General features: G+C 40.3%; 2 protein-coding genes across 3 annotated transcripts in view; one reads left to right on the forward strand and one right to left on the reverse strand.

Annotated features, from left to right (window-relative positions):
- The window catches only part of kank1a (KN motif and ankyrin repeat domains 1a), a 45,126-nt gene extending 32,405 nt beyond the window's left edge, over positions 1–12,721 (reverse strand). The window contains exon 1 of one of the 2 annotated variants that reach the window (XM_026321987.2): positions 12,492–12,721. The gene's annotated coding sequence lies outside the window, so the exon portion shown is untranslated. Of the gene's footprint in view, positions 1–5,699; positions 5,762–12,491 lie in introns of those variants that run through there. The other variant, XM_026321988.1, reaches the window with a different exon arrangement.
- Positions 12,722–15,226: 2,505 nt separating this feature from the next.
- fbp1a (fructose-1,6-bisphosphatase 1a) lies at positions 15,227–18,922 on the forward strand. Its single transcript, XM_026321326.2, has 7 exons — positions 15,227–15,518; positions 16,168–16,330; positions 16,583–16,675; positions 16,871–17,011; positions 17,102–17,239; positions 17,599–17,718; positions 18,185–18,922. Exons 1-7 carry the CDS (start codon positions 15,349–15,351, stop codon positions 18,374–18,376), a joined length of 1,017 nt encoding a protein of 338 aa, XP_026177111.1. The 5' UTR covers positions 15,227–15,348; the 3' UTR covers positions 18,377–18,922.
- The last annotated feature ends 855 nt before the right edge of the window (positions 18,923–19,777 follow it).

The following is a 19,777-nucleotide window of genomic DNA, read 5'->3' on the forward strand; positions in this document are numbered from 1 at the left end:
ACTAGCAGAACTCTGAACAGTTTGAGGGAGTTTTTGTTCTATAATCTGTAACTGAAGAGCTCAAAGTTAAATGATGTCTAAATGTTTGGAGACTAAATTAATTATTGACATGAAATAAACAGATAAAAGCTCCAATGAAACAATAGCAATCAGAGAAGGGATCATCATCCAGCTGTTTCCTGTTGGATTTCCATGTTAGTGGCACATTACAATATATGCAAAAAAAAAAAAAAAAAGGGGCTGCACACATGGAAAAACATGTTTTCAAGCACAAATCACACACTTCATCTCTGTGAGGTGTGTCCTGCAGACACTGGGTCCCCATTCTCCAAGGAGGACAACAACAGCTTCAGCATCTTCAAACAGCTCCAGGAAGTCATGAAAACAACAAATGCCTGTTTGGCTCAGTGAGTTCACGTTGGTCCAGGTAAAGACAGTAAAATAAACCACATCAGAAGCAGCTTCCCACCAGAACATATACTTTAAACTGAAGATTATATGAAAACCTTAAAAAGAAGACAAATATTGACATACCACATGTAATCAGCTGCTTCATATAATGATCAGTTGTCACTTCAAACTTTCCCCACAATGTTTTATAGTAGATGCAGGCCACATTGTCAGAAACAGAGACCGCCACTGAGGACATGCATCCTGAGTTGTGGTATCTTGTCATAAAAGTTAAACAATATTTCAGAATAAAATAGAAAATTTAACCATGCCAAGTGATTAAAACAGCTGGATCGGTTTCAGGCTTTTATATTTGCACAGATGACTATATTTCATTTATGTGCATGAAAGGTCCTAATACATAAACAATATGAGATTTTTGAGCAGTGTGAGCCCTGTAAGATTACAGAGTTCCTGTTGGCTACTCATCCTTGTTAACTCTAATCCATTTTCTGCCTTTACTGGGGGGGGGGACTATTAATCTGAAACTCTGAATAAGTAGAATCAACCAAACCAACTACATAATACAACACCTACAGACCTTCGACTATGGAAAATGTGATTGTATTTGATGAAATCCTCATTGAATTTAAAAAGCTGACATATTCATTGATAAAATATATCTTTAGATTTAACCATCCAGATTTAAAAACTTGTCCACAAAATTCTTGCCAAAAATATGTTTCAATAAATAGAAGTTGTGGTCAAGCAGAGTTATAATAACTGTGGGACTAACTAATGATTTCCGTGTTGCCCTTTTCATTATCTCGCCCTCAGCTCGCGGTCACAGGGTCACAGGCTACGAAAACAGTAACATGCCTTCATAGGTATAACACAACACATTGCATTGTGTTGGCAGTGGAGCATTGAGGGCTGGGGGGGGGGGTGTCTTCCCAGTGGGTGTCATCCTGGTCGACAATAGCAGCGACATTCCAATGGAAACAGTGCGGCATTATGGCCGGCCTCTGCTCGCCGGGAGGATCCCCACTTCCACCAAAACAAAAGGGATTAGCTTTCAGGGTAATCTGGGAATTTTCAACATCACCTTTGGGAATGGGGTGGAAAGGGGGAAAATAAAACTAATCTTGCAGTGCTGGCAAAAATGATCCAGAATAAAAAGTCATGCTTTGTTGTAAACAGGGACACAATCCTTTCAGTGCACTTTCTCATCCACACAACTAAATGTGTGTACCTGTTGCAGTGAACTAAGTATTTTAATCCTATTTGGCTTTTTATGAAGTTTTCCATTCTCTTAGTTCAGCAGCATCCTCAGTATATTGCAACTCTACAAAGAGTTGGACATACTTGTTGATTCATTTAGTGAAATTAAAACTATTTGCTTTAGTAGGCAGAGAGAAAACAAGTGAAATCAGTTTTATAGACAAGTACTATGGAACCAATGCATCTGACAGTGAAGACTGATGAGGTTCACTATAAAGCCACTAATCTGCCATGTAACTAGCATCAGTACAGGCTTTATCAATAAACAGTGTACTGTTTTGTAGAAAGCTGTAGCACCACATCCATCACAATCCTCTGGGACTCATTGCTGATCATTAAAGCACTTAAAGAGACCTGTACTCAGAAATATTACTGTTTAAATTGGTGGGGGTCTGGTTTATTAACAAGTAACTGGAAAGTCCTTGGTGTGTGTACAGCATTTAAGCACTACCTTTAGCATTTTCTTAGACATGAAAACAAATGTTTTGCCACAATAATGCAATTTCATTTGTACAGCCAACCACAGGATTTGCATTTCCAACTAATAGGTCACTCATCTTTCAGCTAAACTTAATTTGAAACAGATTTTTTTTTAAAGTAAGCATTCAGTATCTGTAGTGTGCACAGTCCACTGAGTCACAAACCCTGGGAAGCACACAGACCCCTGGAGCCACGATAACCCGACTTTACTAATACCATCCTTTACCCTCACATAAAAATCAATGCAATGAACCAAAGGAAGAAAAATAAATAAAAAAAATAATCTGCTGTGAACTGTAACAACACTAACCATCAACAGATCGTTCAGACCAAATATTGACTTGAGTGGCGACTCATGCACTTCTATTATTTTAGGAGACACTGGAGAGCAGGGATAATCAGTATTTAACAGTTTGGTGGCAGATGTCACTAAATATGCAAAACTGCTGGACAAGAGAGGAAGGGAGGGTAGTTGTATCAACAATGCATAATAGATAAAGTGTTGCTGTCAAACATAATTCATTATATCTGAGGTCTAACCCTAGCAAGGAAGCATTTTACCACGGTGCCTGTTTTTGTTCATAATGTATAATATGAGCTCACTGATCATCACTCTGCAACTCAAAAACATTGAAGAAATTCATTATCCTGGGTTCCAGTCAGCCATCCACCTCTACTAATGAAAAGTCTACATTTGGAAATAATCTCACATAAATAATTGTAGTAAAATATATTAGTAAACCAAAAGTTTTCCACAGTAAAAATTACTTTTTATAATTGACTTTAGATTTTTACTTCGTTCAGACGAATGAAACAAAACAAAAGAAAACCAAACAAGCTGAGTAAGTTAATAAACTGGTTAATCTTGTCCCAACAACTCAGATGTTGATGCCAGGTGAGTTATTAAAAGAACAAGCATCATCTGTGTTTTGAATAAACAAAACAGCCCGACTTTGACCAGCCTGTTAAACTGGTCTGCTGATTATATAAGGCAGTGGCATGTGGCCAAGACACCGAGTACATACAGATGAAAGACATGACAAAATTTCCTGCCACTATGCAAAAACGAAGCTAAAATATCAAAAACAAGGGCTGACATTTGGCTTTTGTGATGCACTTCACAACCAGTTCCGGCACAGAAGTGACCAGAGGTGGAGCTGCAGTATCAGGTCACCAATCAAGTCTTGCTGATTATCTGGAATACACCAGTTTTTATAATCACTGATTAAAAGAAAAACGGTGATCTCAAATCACCTTTGGGAAAAACGCTCTCAACAGGTCTGAAAGTCACTTTGATTCTCTATGAACGTGGGCGCTGTGAAGACGTCCTCATCGCACACACCTGCCTTAGGAAGCCAACCTGTGGTCTACATTCCTCAGACCAAAATGCCGGATGGGTCAGGACACCTGTGGACAGCGTTGCCATGGCGATCTGCTCTTCACTTTGTGGAAACTGAAACCTGAGAGGATGCAGGGCCATTGGGAAGCTGACACCACAGCTCGGTGATGTGGACTAACAATGTGGACGTTGTTCATTTTACTAACAGAAATTTTTCTCACTCCAAAGTAAATTATCAAAATTATCAGCTAAAGTCTTTATTATAATAAGACAGTAAATCATTATAGACTCAATTATCCATGTGTTGATTACAGACCACACAAGTATTATGTTTCTATAATTAAAGTGTTCAAATACAGCCTCCTCCAAATGCGTCGCATTAAACACACTCCCCATGTGGTGCCGACAGCAGACCTTCATGTGCACAGAAGCTTTAACCAGAGCAGATAAGATCAATGGTGTCACTGGGGAGTCAATCTCCACTGTAAACAAAGCCCCGCTGACTGCAAGAGGAAATCATTTACTGCTGCAGTTTAACAGTTTACCGAGAAACACCCGGGCCTCTTCAGGAAGACGTTTATACACTGAATCCATGGCATGTGGCCACAGACCGTTTTATGACTGACTCAAAATGGATAACCAGATTTGATTTCAATTTCAGGACCACTTCAGGCTGCCGTTGTCTTAACTGGACTCTAGTCATTTCCATTGGGAATTAGAAATTAACTAGTGTTCACTTTGACTCTGGAGACGCTTCATGTGCAAATTCTCAAGTGGATGCTCAACAGCTGCAATGTATTTCACAGTGAACTCTCCATCAGAGAACATGGGATTGGTGCCACAGCTGCCCAGTATGGTGAAACCACAACTAGCTGAAACTTTTTAAAAATCTGCACTTTTGTTTTTATACAAATCAAAACAAAAATCTTTCATTTACAAAAACGTGTTAAGAGCATTTGTTTTGGCAATTTAAGGTCTGCACGCAGTTTGCTTTAATTCAAGACAAAAACCTTCAGCCAAAATGAATTGACTGGACAGATTACAACATCCCACAATTCACACTGCCTGTCAGGACAAAAGCCAAGCAACTTTCTGAACCACCAGGACTCTTCACACAGTCTGGTTCCTTTCCCTCCAAACAGAATTACCAAGAACCCAAAGGTAATTCTAACAGAACCTCAGAAATTCAGACATGGGGGAAGCTGCAGGAAAAACGAACATCTCAGCAACAGTCCTACAATCAGGCTTTTATGGCAGACTTAGGTGGAAGCCAACTGGTGTAAAAGGTGTATAAAAGCCTTCTTGGTTGGCTAGTTACACTCAACATAAGGAGAAAGATTCTTTGGTCTGAGGGAACAAAGACTGAACCCTCTGGGCAGAACCTGAGAGGACCTGCCAGGAGGAACAGGATGAACTGCACAAATCCAGGTGTGTAAAGCTGGTAGAGAATTACCAAAGATAACCTGAAGCTGTAATTGCTGTGGCTTCTACAAAGGTCTGAATACGTTTTACTCACTGTCATTATAGAAAGGTGAATATAATCTAATGGACACAAAGTGTCGGGACGCTTTCACACTGAATCAAATTAGGCAAACACAGCAGAGTTTTTCTGATCCACAACAAACAGGTGTGAAAAAGTAAACAACTAATAACTGTGCCCTGGTCAAAAAAGAGCCCACAACATGGTAACTTTGCACATGCTCGACAGAATTATGGGGCCCCAGCACCCAAAGTGACTGGATCTTTACAAGGAATGTGAAGCCCAGCAGCTGTAGACACAACAGACACCAAAAACCTGATGCAGCTCCCAGCTCACACGATCTCACAGATAAACTGTGGTGGTCACTTTTCCTCTAACTACACTTCAAGCTTTTAAATCAACAGTTAAATGGAGGTTTCAGTTTGCAAATACTTAGACAACTTTTGCAGTGTTACTGTAAAACTTTCCCCACATCCATGTTCCTACTGGATAATGTTTTAAAAGAAGCAACAACTGCACACAAAGTTTTCTGATATTGTTTGCATAGAGATAAAGAGTTCCCTGCTGCAGTCATTGTCAGCACAGAGCATGCAAATTATGAATAAGAGGAAAAGATGTTGGTATCAGGAGGTCATATATGAAACGGAAGACCTCACTAGAAAACAACGCAACAGTCACATTAGCAACCATAAACGTCTCTACTCAGTCGAAAACATATTTTGCACTCACCCTCCTCAAGTCCTCAGAGTATGTTTTTGTGAATTCATTTCCTTCAGCTGCAATTCTCAGATAGTTCCATATAACCAGCGAGAAGTGAGGAATTAACATGGAGACGTCACCCGGTGCTGTCTCACATGGCCGAGCATGAGCCAATCACAACACAGCCGCTCAGGCGCCAAGCACACACACTGTAACCTGACAATGCCAGGCGTCGAGGGAGACTGTAACACGAGCAGCCTGGTGGCTCAGGGGTTCTCTCGGGCGTAAACTGTGGCATCCCTGGCAGGAGGTGAAGTCAGCAGCCCTTAATGCGGTGTGGAGGATAACGGAGGTATGGCGTAATATGAGGCGTTTCCAATTGCCTATGGGTAAAAAGCTGTATGAGTCAATATTTACATGTTAAAGTACGCCATACCACTCATTAAGCTGATACTCCACCCAATAGCAGTCTTTTATATCTGAAACACACCACCTGCAGGTTGTAAAACAGTGTGTATTTCATCTTTTTGTGTAGGTATGAAAACAGTGTGCTGGGATTAACAGCAGCATTAATACAGTGTCTTTTCAAATGGCACTGTCATCAGTTCATCTACAGATTAGTTTCTCATTCAATCAAACTCCAAATGCCTGAGGAAAGATCCACACTTTGCTTGACCTGGTGATTTAATATCCAAAGTTTTAGACATTAATCAATTCGATTAATTCGTAATTCGATTCATTCGTTTCAGCTGAAACTAACATACTCAAAGATGTTTCTGTTTGAGGATTTAACTTTATCCTGTGAATTTAACAAGGCTTTAATGGTCACTGTTCAGAAAAAGCTTCATCTTTTCGTGCAATGTTTAAGCTGCCACTGTGTTGTGAGTTTTAGGAAACAGTTACCACTAAAAGCACACCTTCTAAAGGAAAATTAAAACTTCTCAGCTCATAGTTCATTCTGTCATTAGTAAAATGTGGTGTTTTTGCTAAAAAGGTTTGCATCTCACCTGTTTACAGACATTAGCACTCCTGATAAAGGCCTGAGTTCTGCTGAACTGAACCAAAAATGCCCAAAGTGCCTTCTAGTGGAATGCTTCATCTTGACAGGGAGAGTCTGTGCATGCCTGCATAGCTGAGGGATTATCACAGTATCAGTTGTGCCCTGGGTTCCCCTTGCACCTGCCTTGTCCTGCTTTAAACGTACAAGAAACAGGCGGGATGTTTACTCCTCCCTCTTTCAGACGACTCGCCTTTCATTCACAAGTGGGGCTGAAGGGATAATAAAGTGAGGGTGAGCTGGTTCTATAATCTAACAGTCCTTTCTCACACAGGCAGCCATGGATGTTTGGGATGTACAAGAGCCCAAGGATCTCTGTCATTTTTGCTGCACTTCAATGGGGTCAATGGTATGAAAAGAGAAAAAGCTACAAGTATTGTGGTGGTCATGTGGTTTGAATAGATGGACCAGTAACAGAGAACTGCTGGTTAATCCTGCATTATTGGAGACAACACCCACACTATGAGCAAGGCAGCATGTCCTACACATACTGTATTACCAGCAAAAGGAGGATGGAAGAAAACCATATCCTTTAGAAACCATGACAAACCTTCAAAAGGAAATTTCAGCACTTTACCTACACTAGCTCAACTCTGGTATACACTCACTTTAATGCAGACAAGCCACAAGTAAGAAAGCAAATACCCACAGATCAAGGTCTGAGTAACCAGCTGATACTTTGACTTATCAGATATCACATGTGCATAACTTTTTACCTAAATGCAAACACATTTTACAGGCTTTTACAGGTGCATTTAACTTCATTTCTCTGGCGTTATCAAGTTTTCAGCATTTTGTTGTGTTTGTGCACAGGGCTCCAAATAACTGAACTTGATGGTTAATTTGCAAAAGTGTTTATGTGACATGTTCATCTAAAACCTAAATCTACAGGAGCTGACTTCGGTGATCACTTTCCTTCTCCATGCACTTTGCAATACTAAAAACAATATGGTGTACAACAGATCAGTCAATATATGCTTCTGTTAGTGAGTTTATTTTCAGCATTGAAGGTGAATATAATTTCTGTGCACAGAGATATGGCAACGAAAGATGATTTAGCGTTGTGGGGCTCCCAACTTTCTGCCACAAACCAATAATTTACAGCATGTCTCGTCAGGCAGTGTGCTTTTCCTCCAGCATTTTTTTTGTGTGTGTCTAATTAGTTTAATTCACAGGATCAACACATTAGTGCTAGCAGATACCATGATATCGTTAGCCCAAAAACATGTCCACTACAGCACCACAGTCCTACAAAAAGGGCTGATATTGACCCTCAACCATAAGAAAGCCAGTTCAGGACAGCAGCATTTGTGTTCTGGGTTAATATGCTTGATAAATGACACAGACTGAGCTCAAAGTGTTTCATAACTGTCAAAGTGATTCTGAAAAATGTTTATGAAATATTTATCTGCTTTCTTTCCCATGGAGAGATTAAAAAAAAAAAAGTAATATCCTGTCTGAGCATTAGAGGAGAAGACAGAATCAGGACATGTTTGTCTTGGTTTATTATAATTAAGCCCAATCTGGTTTCTTTAACCTGCACACAAACTGATGTAAACATGACAACAGCCATTCACAGTGACCACCTAAGGCTTGTTGCAGCAGGTTTTTATCATTGTTTGCCAACATCGTGCACAAACTGAGAGTGACACCAACACAATCAACAACTTGGCTTGAATCTGGTTTTGTTTTATAGAAACAGTAACTGAATGACATGCCAAGAAACAATAAATACCACAAAAAGAAAGGTTACCTATTGCTCAAACAACTTAGCAGACATTAATGAGATATCAGGTTTGCAAAATGTTATGGAAATAAAGACATTTATCTGAGTGACAGCAAAAACCCACTATTAATGTCCGATTTATACTAAATGATTTTAAAATGGCCGATGTCAATGATCCACACTGATCATCAGGAGCATGTGACAACAGAGATGAGGCATGAATGAAAGGAAGGGATTAACATACCAGCAAACAAAACATCTTTGTGAAACACACATTAAGGTTTAGCTGAGGTTAATCCCAACTATACAGAGAAATATCTTTACTCACATTCACCTGCCAAAAGAAATCTCACAAGTTGAAGCATGCAGGACTGAATCATCTAGTCTGTGTACGGCTGAAACGACTAAACCCTCAAATAGATTAAATCCTGTCCAGGCCACAAAGAGGCCACTTTACAGCTCAGTTTTTACTGGACATCTTCTGATAAGAAATATGACCTTTAAATATGAATTTAGAGCTTACAGTTTTGCAGGGGCTGTTCTTTTTTTAATTCCTTAGTGAACGTACATGAATTCAAAGTTTTGGCAAATATGCATTTTGGTGCTGATGATTAAAAACAAAAAAAAAAACCCTACTGCTGTTAGGAGTCGATACAAGAAAACTTTATATCTTTAAAAATACTATTCTACTAAGTGAAGTGCATATTCTATTGAGCCCCCCCTGCCCAGAAAAGTAATAGAATGGGAAAACAATGTCATATATGTTAACGTCCACTGATCAAATAATTAACATTTTACATCCGACCCTTGTTTGCATTAAATTTACACACTAACCTCAACAATTGTGTAAAGTCTACTCTCTAATATTTGTGATCAGTGAGTGCATACAAAAGTCAAACCAAAACAAAAGTCTCCCAGTCCATGTCAGGCCATTCCTGCTCTGTTAAACCTCTAAATCCAACAAGCACTGATTTAAAAGATTGGAGCAGTTATGTCGGCACTTTGATCCCACCAGTAATGACTTCCTCACAAATTTGCAAACAATGTGGTGCTGGACCCGCAGCTGCTCCACAGCACTGAAAATCCTTTAGGAGGATTTCCTGAAGCTTGACTTTCCCTTTTGTAACATTCAACAACTCCAGTGCTGCAGGGTTGTTTCACAGTTCTTATATTCAAACCTCCTATGTGATATCTGTAATCTAATCTGATATCTTGCTATACATATAGAACTGTTAAATATGTTCTTTAGTGCAGTCGTCTTCTTGCAGAGGAGCTTTAATTGCTTAGTTTGGGTGGCTCTACAATCCAAAGTAGACTTGATCTTGTAATAATAGGGCAGTCTCTGAGGCTCATGTAGGTCTTCATCCCACACCTTAAACCTGAGCAGCTGAAACAACTCCCTTCACCTCCACAGTCGAGGACTCAGACCAGTACGAGTGGTTTCTACAGACGAAAAAACAAAACTTCATCTTCTGAATTTAAAGCAACTAAAAACATGGTATTTTTAGCACCAAAAACTGCAAGAGAAGCACAAGTGGAACAGAAGCGTGCACAGACGCTCAACTCAAACTAAAATTACAAGCCAGCACGCCTTCTACATAACAATTACAGAGAAACACGACGGCAAGGATTCCACACAAACTGTACAGCCGCAAGAAAAGCAAGGCCAGATTTGATGTGCAACCCACTCAGACGGTGCAGTGGAGTGGAAGTCATTTCCTCTAAACAAACACTGGAGGGGCGAGAGTCATAATCACAGAGGGAGGCGGTGGCTTTGGGGGGTAGACACATCTGAGCAGTGGAGGCCCAGCTTTGATCATGTGGACAGAGAGGTCATCTCACTAAGGTGTTAATTGACAGACCTCTGCCATATGTCCACAAGGGCCAAATCAACATCCTGATGTTGTGGACGCAGAGCACCGCTAAGTCTTGTGTACCAGTCGACACCAGGCTGCACTTCCTGCACGATCTGCTTATATGTTGGTGGGAAACCAGTGGGAGGCTGAGGAATGCTCTACGTGTTGCTGGAGGACATGCACAATGTACAGGTTTAACACTAATCCTGGTGCTGGACGAACAAGTCCGAGCTCAGAGAAACACCAGTGAAATAAACACAATGCATAAATCAGGGTTTGATTATTCTCTGAATCATCGATACAGCTAAACAATCCATTATCAGATATTTTCAGAAATGAAATGACAAATCAGAAAATAAACCTGCAACTTTCTGTTGTTTTTTAAAGAAAAACTTTAATAGATTACAGATTTAAGCTCAAGAGATAGTTGTAGTCTTCTGTGAAATTTTTGACTTTGCCTGCAGACCAAAAATATCTTTCTGTCAATCTGCATCAATCCCTGTGAACCTGATCAGTTCATGTGCTCTGCAGCAGAAACGTGCAGACAAGACCTTGAAAGCTGGTTGCAGTGTCCAAAACAAGATATTTCATCACCTCAATGCTCATTGTGGAGTTTTACCTTGTACTTCTAATATTTGTCAAAATGTGTTCAATGTTTTTTTGTTGTAAAGAATCAACGTCCTTGGCCTAAATTACTGGAAAACACGAGATAAGGTTTATATCCCATTATGAAGTGAAACTGAACTAAAAAATTATTATTAATATGTTTTTTTTTTGTTTTGTTTTTTAAAATCAGCAACACAATTGTCATGTTTTATGAATTAAACTGAACTTTGAATTACTGGCATAAATTAAATCTGCAGAAGGAAAAGCAGACACATTGTCCTAAATGCTACTGGATTATAATGGAGTTAAACAGCAGTAGAGCTACAAATGTCAGTATTTTTAAAGTAATTTATGGAAAACATGAATGACTGTTCAGACTCACCAGGCTGGGACTTTTAATTTAAAGCTTTTATCTGGCCACCTGGATGGAATCTGTATTTATTATATCCAAGTGTAGAAAAACGGAGTGAGGGATAAGCCAAAAGTGCCACACTGGAGGCTTAGGAATTTCATTAAACTGCTACAACAGTGCTCATATTCTTCCTCTTGACATATCAGGTCAGGGCGTTATCTCCAAAGAAACCTGGAAAAGCCTCCAAGTCGGCAAAAGATTAAAGAGTCTCATTATAAAGCAACTTTTTAGTGACCCCCATCCAGGTCTACATCTCTGGTATTTGGATCCAACAATGCCTCAGCTCCACAACACAACTTCTGACAGTAAGAAAACAGGTAGAGGCATGGCAGACCATGAAGATGAGGAGGAAAAACAACTGCTGTATCATTTGGAGACTGGATACCAGATATGACCAAGCAACTTGGACTGTTTCTGAATCATGTTAAAAGTCATAAAAGACATGTTAAAGTGTCCTCTCTGCAGCCTATAAACAGGCTTTTGTTAAGAGCCAAGCCCAGTACTGTATTTAGCAGATGAGGAGGCCATGAAAATGAGTGCAGTGACACAAAGAAATTAGCACAGTGTCACAGGCCTGAGGTGAGGAGGTTTTGGGGTATGGCAGATCTGTGGTCAAACCTGATTAAAGCTGTTAAATCCAAAGATGAGTCAGTGTGGTTCATGTGATGATGAGGGATAACCAAGACACATGAGAAATGATGAGCCAGCGCTTGAAAACAGTGTTTAAAAACTAAATCCGATAAAGAAAGCAGCACAATAAGCACCAGACAGGCTCAGTCTTATTGAAGACACGCTTTACTTCGCATTTCCCGGCACTTAGGTCTCAAAGTTCAACCCAACACCAACACGGGAGCCTCTTTAACCTTTTAAATGACACCTGTTCGGCCCAAAGACGCTTATTTAGCCGGAAAACACCCAGCAGATTACAATGCGCACGTACAACAAACACCATATGACTTTAAACATAATCCTGCTTAGCCAGAACGGCTTCATTGGATTGTCTGGTCTGGACTCTGCAAGACCACCTGTCCTGCTCCATGCATGGAGACACACAGCACTGAGGCAAGGAGGAGTAAAACTAGGACCAACACATGCCCATATACACCACAAATATCTACACGGGATAAAGTCAAATACTTGGTATCATTTGCAGAGAAAAACTTACCCGACGCCAAGTGTTTCCAGGTTCTTGTGGTCTTGAACGCAGCTCGTCCTCTCGGTAACTCAGCTGTTTGTCCTTGGAGTTAAACACCTGGGGGTTAAATCCTAATACAATAACCTCACGTAAATGTGTACAAGGTTATACTTTCGCCCCGTGGCACGACGCACGTCCCGTCCTCTCCACCAGTAGCCCCTTTGTACTGGCGCGCTCCAGCGCCGAGTTGTTAACCCGCGGTCATGCGCAGTCCGGGCCCTGAACGCGCCCCAGTCCGCTGCGCGCTGATTGGAGGACAGGTAGTCAGCTCTACAGGTGGCGCTTACCTGCCGAAAGGTTACCCGACTTTCACTGTCCCACCTGTGGAGGGCTGAACAGCTGGGATATAACACTCCGCAGCTTACCTGGTGAAACGTTAAGGTGCTCCGGGAAAACGGAACATCTGTGTTTGGATGACTTCATAGTTTAATGAGTCTTTAAGATGTTTTAAAGATATTATTAGTCACTCAACCTATGACGAGTTGTTTCAGTCAAAGAAACTATAAGCTGAAATGAAACAAGCACACATGCTGGGTGGACTTGAAATGACAACTATTACAGCTGGCTCTGACAGTTATTCTTCCGCTATAGAAAATAGTCCTTGACATGCCTCACAGAGACGCCTCCTCATGTTTAGGCAAAAAAATCTGTCCACAATTAAACTGATCATGAAACACTTTATTTACACTGTTAAGAACGAGATATTATACTTAGAATCTCTACACACTGTGTTTCCATCAGTTTGGTTTCTTACAAATTTATTTGTAATACAGAACACTTGGTTAAATGTGTGTTTTTATTACAAAACACTTCAGCCTTCATAGATTGTAACACTAACGTCTCTAAAATATTTAAGTTATACTTGATAATTATTATATATTATTGCAGTGTAAAATGGCAACCTTAATGTAATATAAATATATTTATGACTAAGAATTAGGCCACATAATTACAACAACAAGGCTAATTATCCAATGCATTGTTGACAGGCTATACAATCATATTTTAACTACATTTCTGGTAAAATATTCAGATTTTGCTCATTCACATTTTATTTAAATGCAATATTATATACAGTGTACAGTTTATGGGGTGAGTGCTAATATTAATTTAGTCTTTTAATAAAAATATATACAGGTTTAAAAAAAATGTTACAATATGTCACATCATGTTAAATGTCTTGACCACAGGCTGAGCCTACATGTGCAGGTGAATATAAATTATTACGAGTCACAGACGAGGTTGACTGGCCAACTCTGCCATCTTGTGAGATTTAGTTTCAACTGCAGCAGATGTAGACTATAAATGTCTTATGTCCTGTTTGAGCTTCACTACATGTTTATATTTAACACTAGTTCTAATGCAAATGCTCTTCTGGGGCTGACAATCAATCAAATGTGGTCAGATTAATGCAGTCAGTGATACTGGCAATGACTTAGTTGTCATTGTAATTTAGACTAAAATTAGTTATCTCTGTTTTAAAACACATCAAATTAACCTTTAATATAACATTATAAAGTCTGAATATGATTGGTTTGGGTTCTCTTCTTTTCTTTTTCTTTATTTAATCAGGTCAAAGTTTGAGTGACTTTCATTTGTCTTTTTCACCAGAGGCCTGATCAAGAAATCAGCAAGAAGACGGCAGCAAACCTAAAGTCAATGTGCAATAGAGAAAAACCAGCAGAGCCAAAACATGACACTTGAACATCACACTCATGCACATGACATGGTGCGGTAACAGTGTCCACTTTTCTGCTTCAGTCTTTCCACCTGGTCGTTTGGAGCCATTCAGCCACAGTCACATTAGGGAGGTGTGGCTCACAGTTTCAGATAAGACAAGTGTTGGATGGGTTGAGGTCAAGGTTTTGTCACGTTGAAGCAGGAAGGGAACTTATCAAAACTGATGCTACAAAGTTAAAAACACATTATTATCAAATCGTAATTGTAGACTGATTATAGAACAATGGGCCCCTGGGCACAGGCCCCCACCCCTGTCACACTGACAAAGACTTGTGATGTCTAGTCAGTTTTTTCTTGCAGTTTTGTGCCTGTTTTTAGCCGTTTTGTATTATATTTTACTTATTCAGCATATTACTACAATTATTTCTCACCTTTTACTTGTTTAGTTTCCTTTTCAGCTGTTTTGCAACAATTATTTGTCATTTTGTCTCTGCTTTTGCAGTTGTTCTGCTTCTCTTCGTGGTGATTTAGTCTCTTTTTACTCACTTTGTGTTTATTGTTAATGGTTTTTTATTTAATTGACTTTCCAGTGAAAGTGTTAACAGCCCGTTTAGGGGCCCTCAGCTCAGTAGGCCTGTTCAGTAATCCTTCCATGAATGCAGCTCTGCCACTGGGATTACCTTTATACAAACTATGAAAACTGTCCACACAGAACTGCACAAAAACATATAGCATACCTTTGGCTAAACTCTGTTAAACCCCTAAAGTGTCCGTATATCCGAGAGCGAGAAGAATATCAATGCACATTATCACAAGTACAAATGATGAAACTGTTCATGCACTGTTGTTTTTCTTCCTACTGAAAACTGCACGGTCTTGTGCAACTACAGCAGATATTCAGGTTTTTACGCAGCGTCTATTTTTCTAGTCACGTCCTTCTACCGGTGATATTCTCATTTCAACACCGGCCCGGTGGGTTTGTACAAATACAAGGCTTGTAGTGTTTTCAGTGGGGCCACACCTCTGCTGCAGCTGGATTGGTCCGCATGGCCTCATTCCTCCACAAAGTTCCGCGTTGCTGTGCATTTAAGTCCTGCAGCGTTTCCTCCAACTTCTCCTCTCAGGCTGCAGGTGATCGTCTGCAAACATGTCTGACAAAAGCGCCTTCGACACCAACGTGGTCACCGTGACCCGGTTCGTCATGGAGGAAGGGAGGAAGGCGAAAGGCACCGGAGAGCTGACAACGCTGCTGAACTCGCTGTGCACGGCGGTGAAGGCCATCTCCACCGCTGTGCGCAAAGCTGGGATCGCGCACCTGTGAGTAAACACAAGCGATTCAGTGTGTAGAGTCACAACAACACGGTGCACGGTTGTTCGCGAGGTTAAAGGTCACGAAGACCGTCCACGTTGGCACAACCTGAGCAGGAGAGTTGTAGTCAGGAAGGGCGTAAATGAAACGGCCACGCCCACTTTGACCCTGCAGTTTATGAAGTTTAAGCTGCAGTACTGAGTATAAGTATCACTGTGTAATAAAACTGTTCCGAGTCAAAAACTGCATTCCAGATCGTACTTAAGTAAAAGTACAAAAGTATTAGCAGCCAAATATACTTGAAGTAGCCAAAGTACAAGTAGTCTCTCTGCAGAATGGCAGATATATTCAGTATCACTGGACTATAATTACTGATTCATGATTTTGTTCATGTTGCAGCTGATCAAGTTAGAGACGGTGTTGCCTGAAATGCTGCAGTCTAGTGAAGTCAAAGTTTAAAGTATCAGAAAATGAAAATACTCAAGTAAAGTACAGAGAGCTCAAAGTTGTACTTATTGTACTTACTGAGTAAATGTTCTTAGTCACCTTCAGCTCTGCATCTATTTCTGGGCATTAATGTGAAGCACAGATCTGCAGTTGTCATGATTTTATTGATCTACAGTAAAAAGTGTAAAACTGTCTTTTGCCTCGTATCAGTTATGGCATCGCAGGCAGCACCAACGTGACGGGCGACCAGGTGAAGAAGCTGGACATTCTGTCCAATGATCTGGTCATCAACATGATCAAGTCGTCTTTTACCTCCTGTGTCCTGGTGTCTGAAGAGAACGACAAAGCCATCATCGTAGAGCCGGAAAGAAGGGTAAGGGCGTCTGGTTGGTTCTTCACATATACAGAACAGAACCAGGGATGTCTCATCCTCCTGTAACGTGTAATGGACGCACATTTTAAGTCTATTTTTGCAAAAATCTGCAACTTCCTAAGACAGAATTGGCTGCATACAGCAAGCTGCTGTTCCAGACTGACCAGTCCAGAAAATATCAAACTGCCTCTAGAAGCCTCTGTCGAAACCAGAAGATAGAAATGATTTCTGCCATTCTTCCTTCTTTTGCAGGGAAAGTACATTGTGTGCTTTGATCCTTTGGACGGCTCCTCCAACATCGACTGTCTGGTCTCCATCGGTACAATCTTTGCAATTTATAAAAAGGTATTTGCATGATCTTTGTCCTCGAATGAAGATAATAAATGTTCTAATCTATTATAAATGTACAAGTGATGGCAGAGTCAGATTATTTACCCATAAGAAATAAAAACAGTTCACAATCCTGAGATTTAGATGGCCAAGAAAGATCACACCCATGACATTAGAAAGTGTGAATGTAAATTATACTGTTTCTGTCAGACCACGGATGATGAGCCGTGTGAGAAGGACGCCCTGCAGCCCGGCAGGAACCTCGTGGCAGCAGGCTACGCCCTGTACGGCAGTGCCACCATGTTGGTGCTCTCCACCGGTCAGGGAGTCAACTGTTTCATGCTCGACCCAGTTAGTACTCTGGTTAAGGCTCCTGTGCTTCAAATATGCAAATTGATTTTGTTCCAAACATGTTTCTGAGCTCATTTGTTTGCTCATCAGGCAATTGGTGAATTTATCCTGGTTGATCAGGATGTGAAGATCAAGAAAAAGGGCAAAATCTACAGCTTGAATGAAGGTTATGCAATGTACTTTGAGCCCGCTGTCACAGAATATCTGCAGAAGAAGAAGTTCCCTCAGGTAACTAACATCAGGATGTGTGGGCACAGCTCTTTATCATCTTTGTTTTTCCTCAAACAGTGGAAACTAAATGAACAATGCCCAGCTAATCTCATGCTTTGTATTTGGGGGCCAGGGCTTTATCTGAAGCATCTTCATATTCAGGTTCTTCTACTTATATGATAAAAGGGTTTTTGCTTGGTTTAGATTTATTGATGAACCATGGAAAGTGCATTAATCAACACACATTACAATGTAGATGGCCAGTGTTTGCTGTCATGGATGAGATGCTTGTCTCTGGGCTCCAAACTAATGGGGTGTGTGTAGTTTAAAAAGCAGAACTTGCCCAGTAACTAATGCAGCATTTTAAATCCCTGTAGGACGGCAGCGAGCCGTACGGCGCCCGCTACATTGGCTCCATGGTGGCAGACGTCCACCGAACGCTGATGTATGGAGGCATCTTTTTATACCCTGGAAATGTGAAGAGCCCCAAGGGAAAGGTAAGACTGTGTGAGCGCTTTCTCCTGTTCTCCTGCTTAAAACATGACGGTAAAGTGAGAGTAGCGTTTATTAAAAACTACAACACCCAACAGTTTTAAGCAGTTTTTCTAATTATTGGCTTTGAAGTGAGAGCAACAGTATTAAAGGACAGATTAAAACAATGTTGGTTTTGGTCTTTTCAAGGGATTTGTTGATATTAACAAAAATGCTTCAGCAACCATAAGTGGAAATAAGTATTTGCCATAAACTCATATATTTATAGTCAGATTGGTTTCCCTCAGTTTTAAATGTATTTTTATAGCCAAATATCACAACCTATCCTCTAACTGTTGGTATATGCAGTGACCTAAATAATGCTAAAGCATTCAGAGCCTTGCACACTAGTAATAGAAATTTAAATCAGTACATTCTGTCTGGAGACTTTGACATTAGGACCAGAAACTAAACTCCCCCTCTCCCTCAAAGCTGCGGCTGCTGTACGAATGCAACCCCATGGCCTTCATCATAGAGCAGGCGGGTGGCATGGCCTCTACCGGCTTTGAGAACATCCTGGACATTCAGCCTGAAAGCATCCACCAGCGGGCCCCTGTGGCTCTGGGCTCCTCTGAGGATGTGCTGGAATACACCGCCCTCTGTCAGAAACATGCCAAGAAGTGAGACCACACCGACTCACTCGCATAACCACCATGGTCCAGCTTAAAACCTTGTATCTCCAAGCTCTCTGCTTTACAGGAACTGATGATGCAAATGCATTTTTCATCATGTCTGAACTGATGATGCAAATGCATTTTTCATCATGTCTTGGTGGTTTTAGAAGTGTCTCAAGAGTAAAAGATGTCAAGGGATTTTTTTTAAAACTACTTAATAATAACTGCAATTGGCGTTACAAGGTTTTCATGCCATACCTGCAACATCCATGTTTTTATTTGTGTAAAACTGGGAACATAAAAACTGAGCATAAGCAGAAACACACATTATAAATACAAAACTACCAAAGACCAACAATGTGCTAAAACTAAGACCGATGCATTTGCTTGAACTAAACTGAAGAGCCAGTTTACATCCAGCTGTGCCTTTATGTTCTGCGTTTATGAAGGGGCCAAATGCAGCTGTGCAACAAAGCAGATGTTTTTTAATATGTGAACAGCTGCTGTTTGGAATTGAAGAAATCTCTCGTAATAAATCCAAACCAATCTAACCAGACAGAATCTCTTTTCATTTTGAAATGTGTGAAAGTTTTCATTACTACCTAGTTTGTATATCCATGAAGTCTTTGTTGATTTGATGTTTATTATTGTCTCACAAACCTAGAAACACAATCTTAGCATTTTGGCTAAAGATTTAAAGAATTTCAAGGAACACGAAGCCTCTTTTGGACATCGTAAATGTTTGAAATGTGCAGAATATGCAAATACTTGGGATGGGGGGGGACTTTTGTCCCTTTAAAATGAATGCATTTTATTTCTGAAATGGAAATAGTTGGAAGATGGACAGTCTATAAAAGCCACAAGATACTTGAATCTGGAGAATTTGACCTTTAAGCTAAAGGTCAGTTGAAGCTCACAGAGCCCTGGTGACATTTAAAGCTGACTTGAGCTGCTGTTGTGTTTAGAAACATGTCCGCTGAGCCTGTTTCTACTCTCAATATTAAAATCATATCTCTTTTAAATTCCTCATTCTTTAAAAATAGCATCCTGCTGCTTAATTCATTTAAAGCACCACAGTTTAGCTTCGTTCTAAACCTTCCTGTCTCAGTCTAAGTAAGCACATAGTTCTTTAAATACTTGTTTTTTGTTTTTTTTTTTTAATCTCATGAACATGGACAAGGTGCATAGAAAGTTGATCCCTCATTGTGACAGCACCACACTGTTCTCAGGTTCATGCGCGAACAATGTGGAGCTCTGTGGAGGAACTCTTATATTACACAAGTCTTGAGTTTCTGTTGTCAAATATGTTGCAAGCTCTTTGTTTTCGACAAAATGAATAAAAGTTGAGTCTGAGCAGGATTAAACTTCGCCAGTCTCTGCAGCTGACACCCGACACTCCCTCACTCATCTC

Source organism: Mastacembelus armatus, chromosome 9 (genome assembly GCF_900324485.2).
Source record: "Mastacembelus armatus chromosome 9, fMasArm1.2, whole genome shotgun sequence".
In the NCBI taxonomy this organism is placed as follows: Eukaryota; Metazoa; Chordata; class Actinopteri; order Synbranchiformes; family Mastacembelidae; genus Mastacembelus; species Mastacembelus armatus.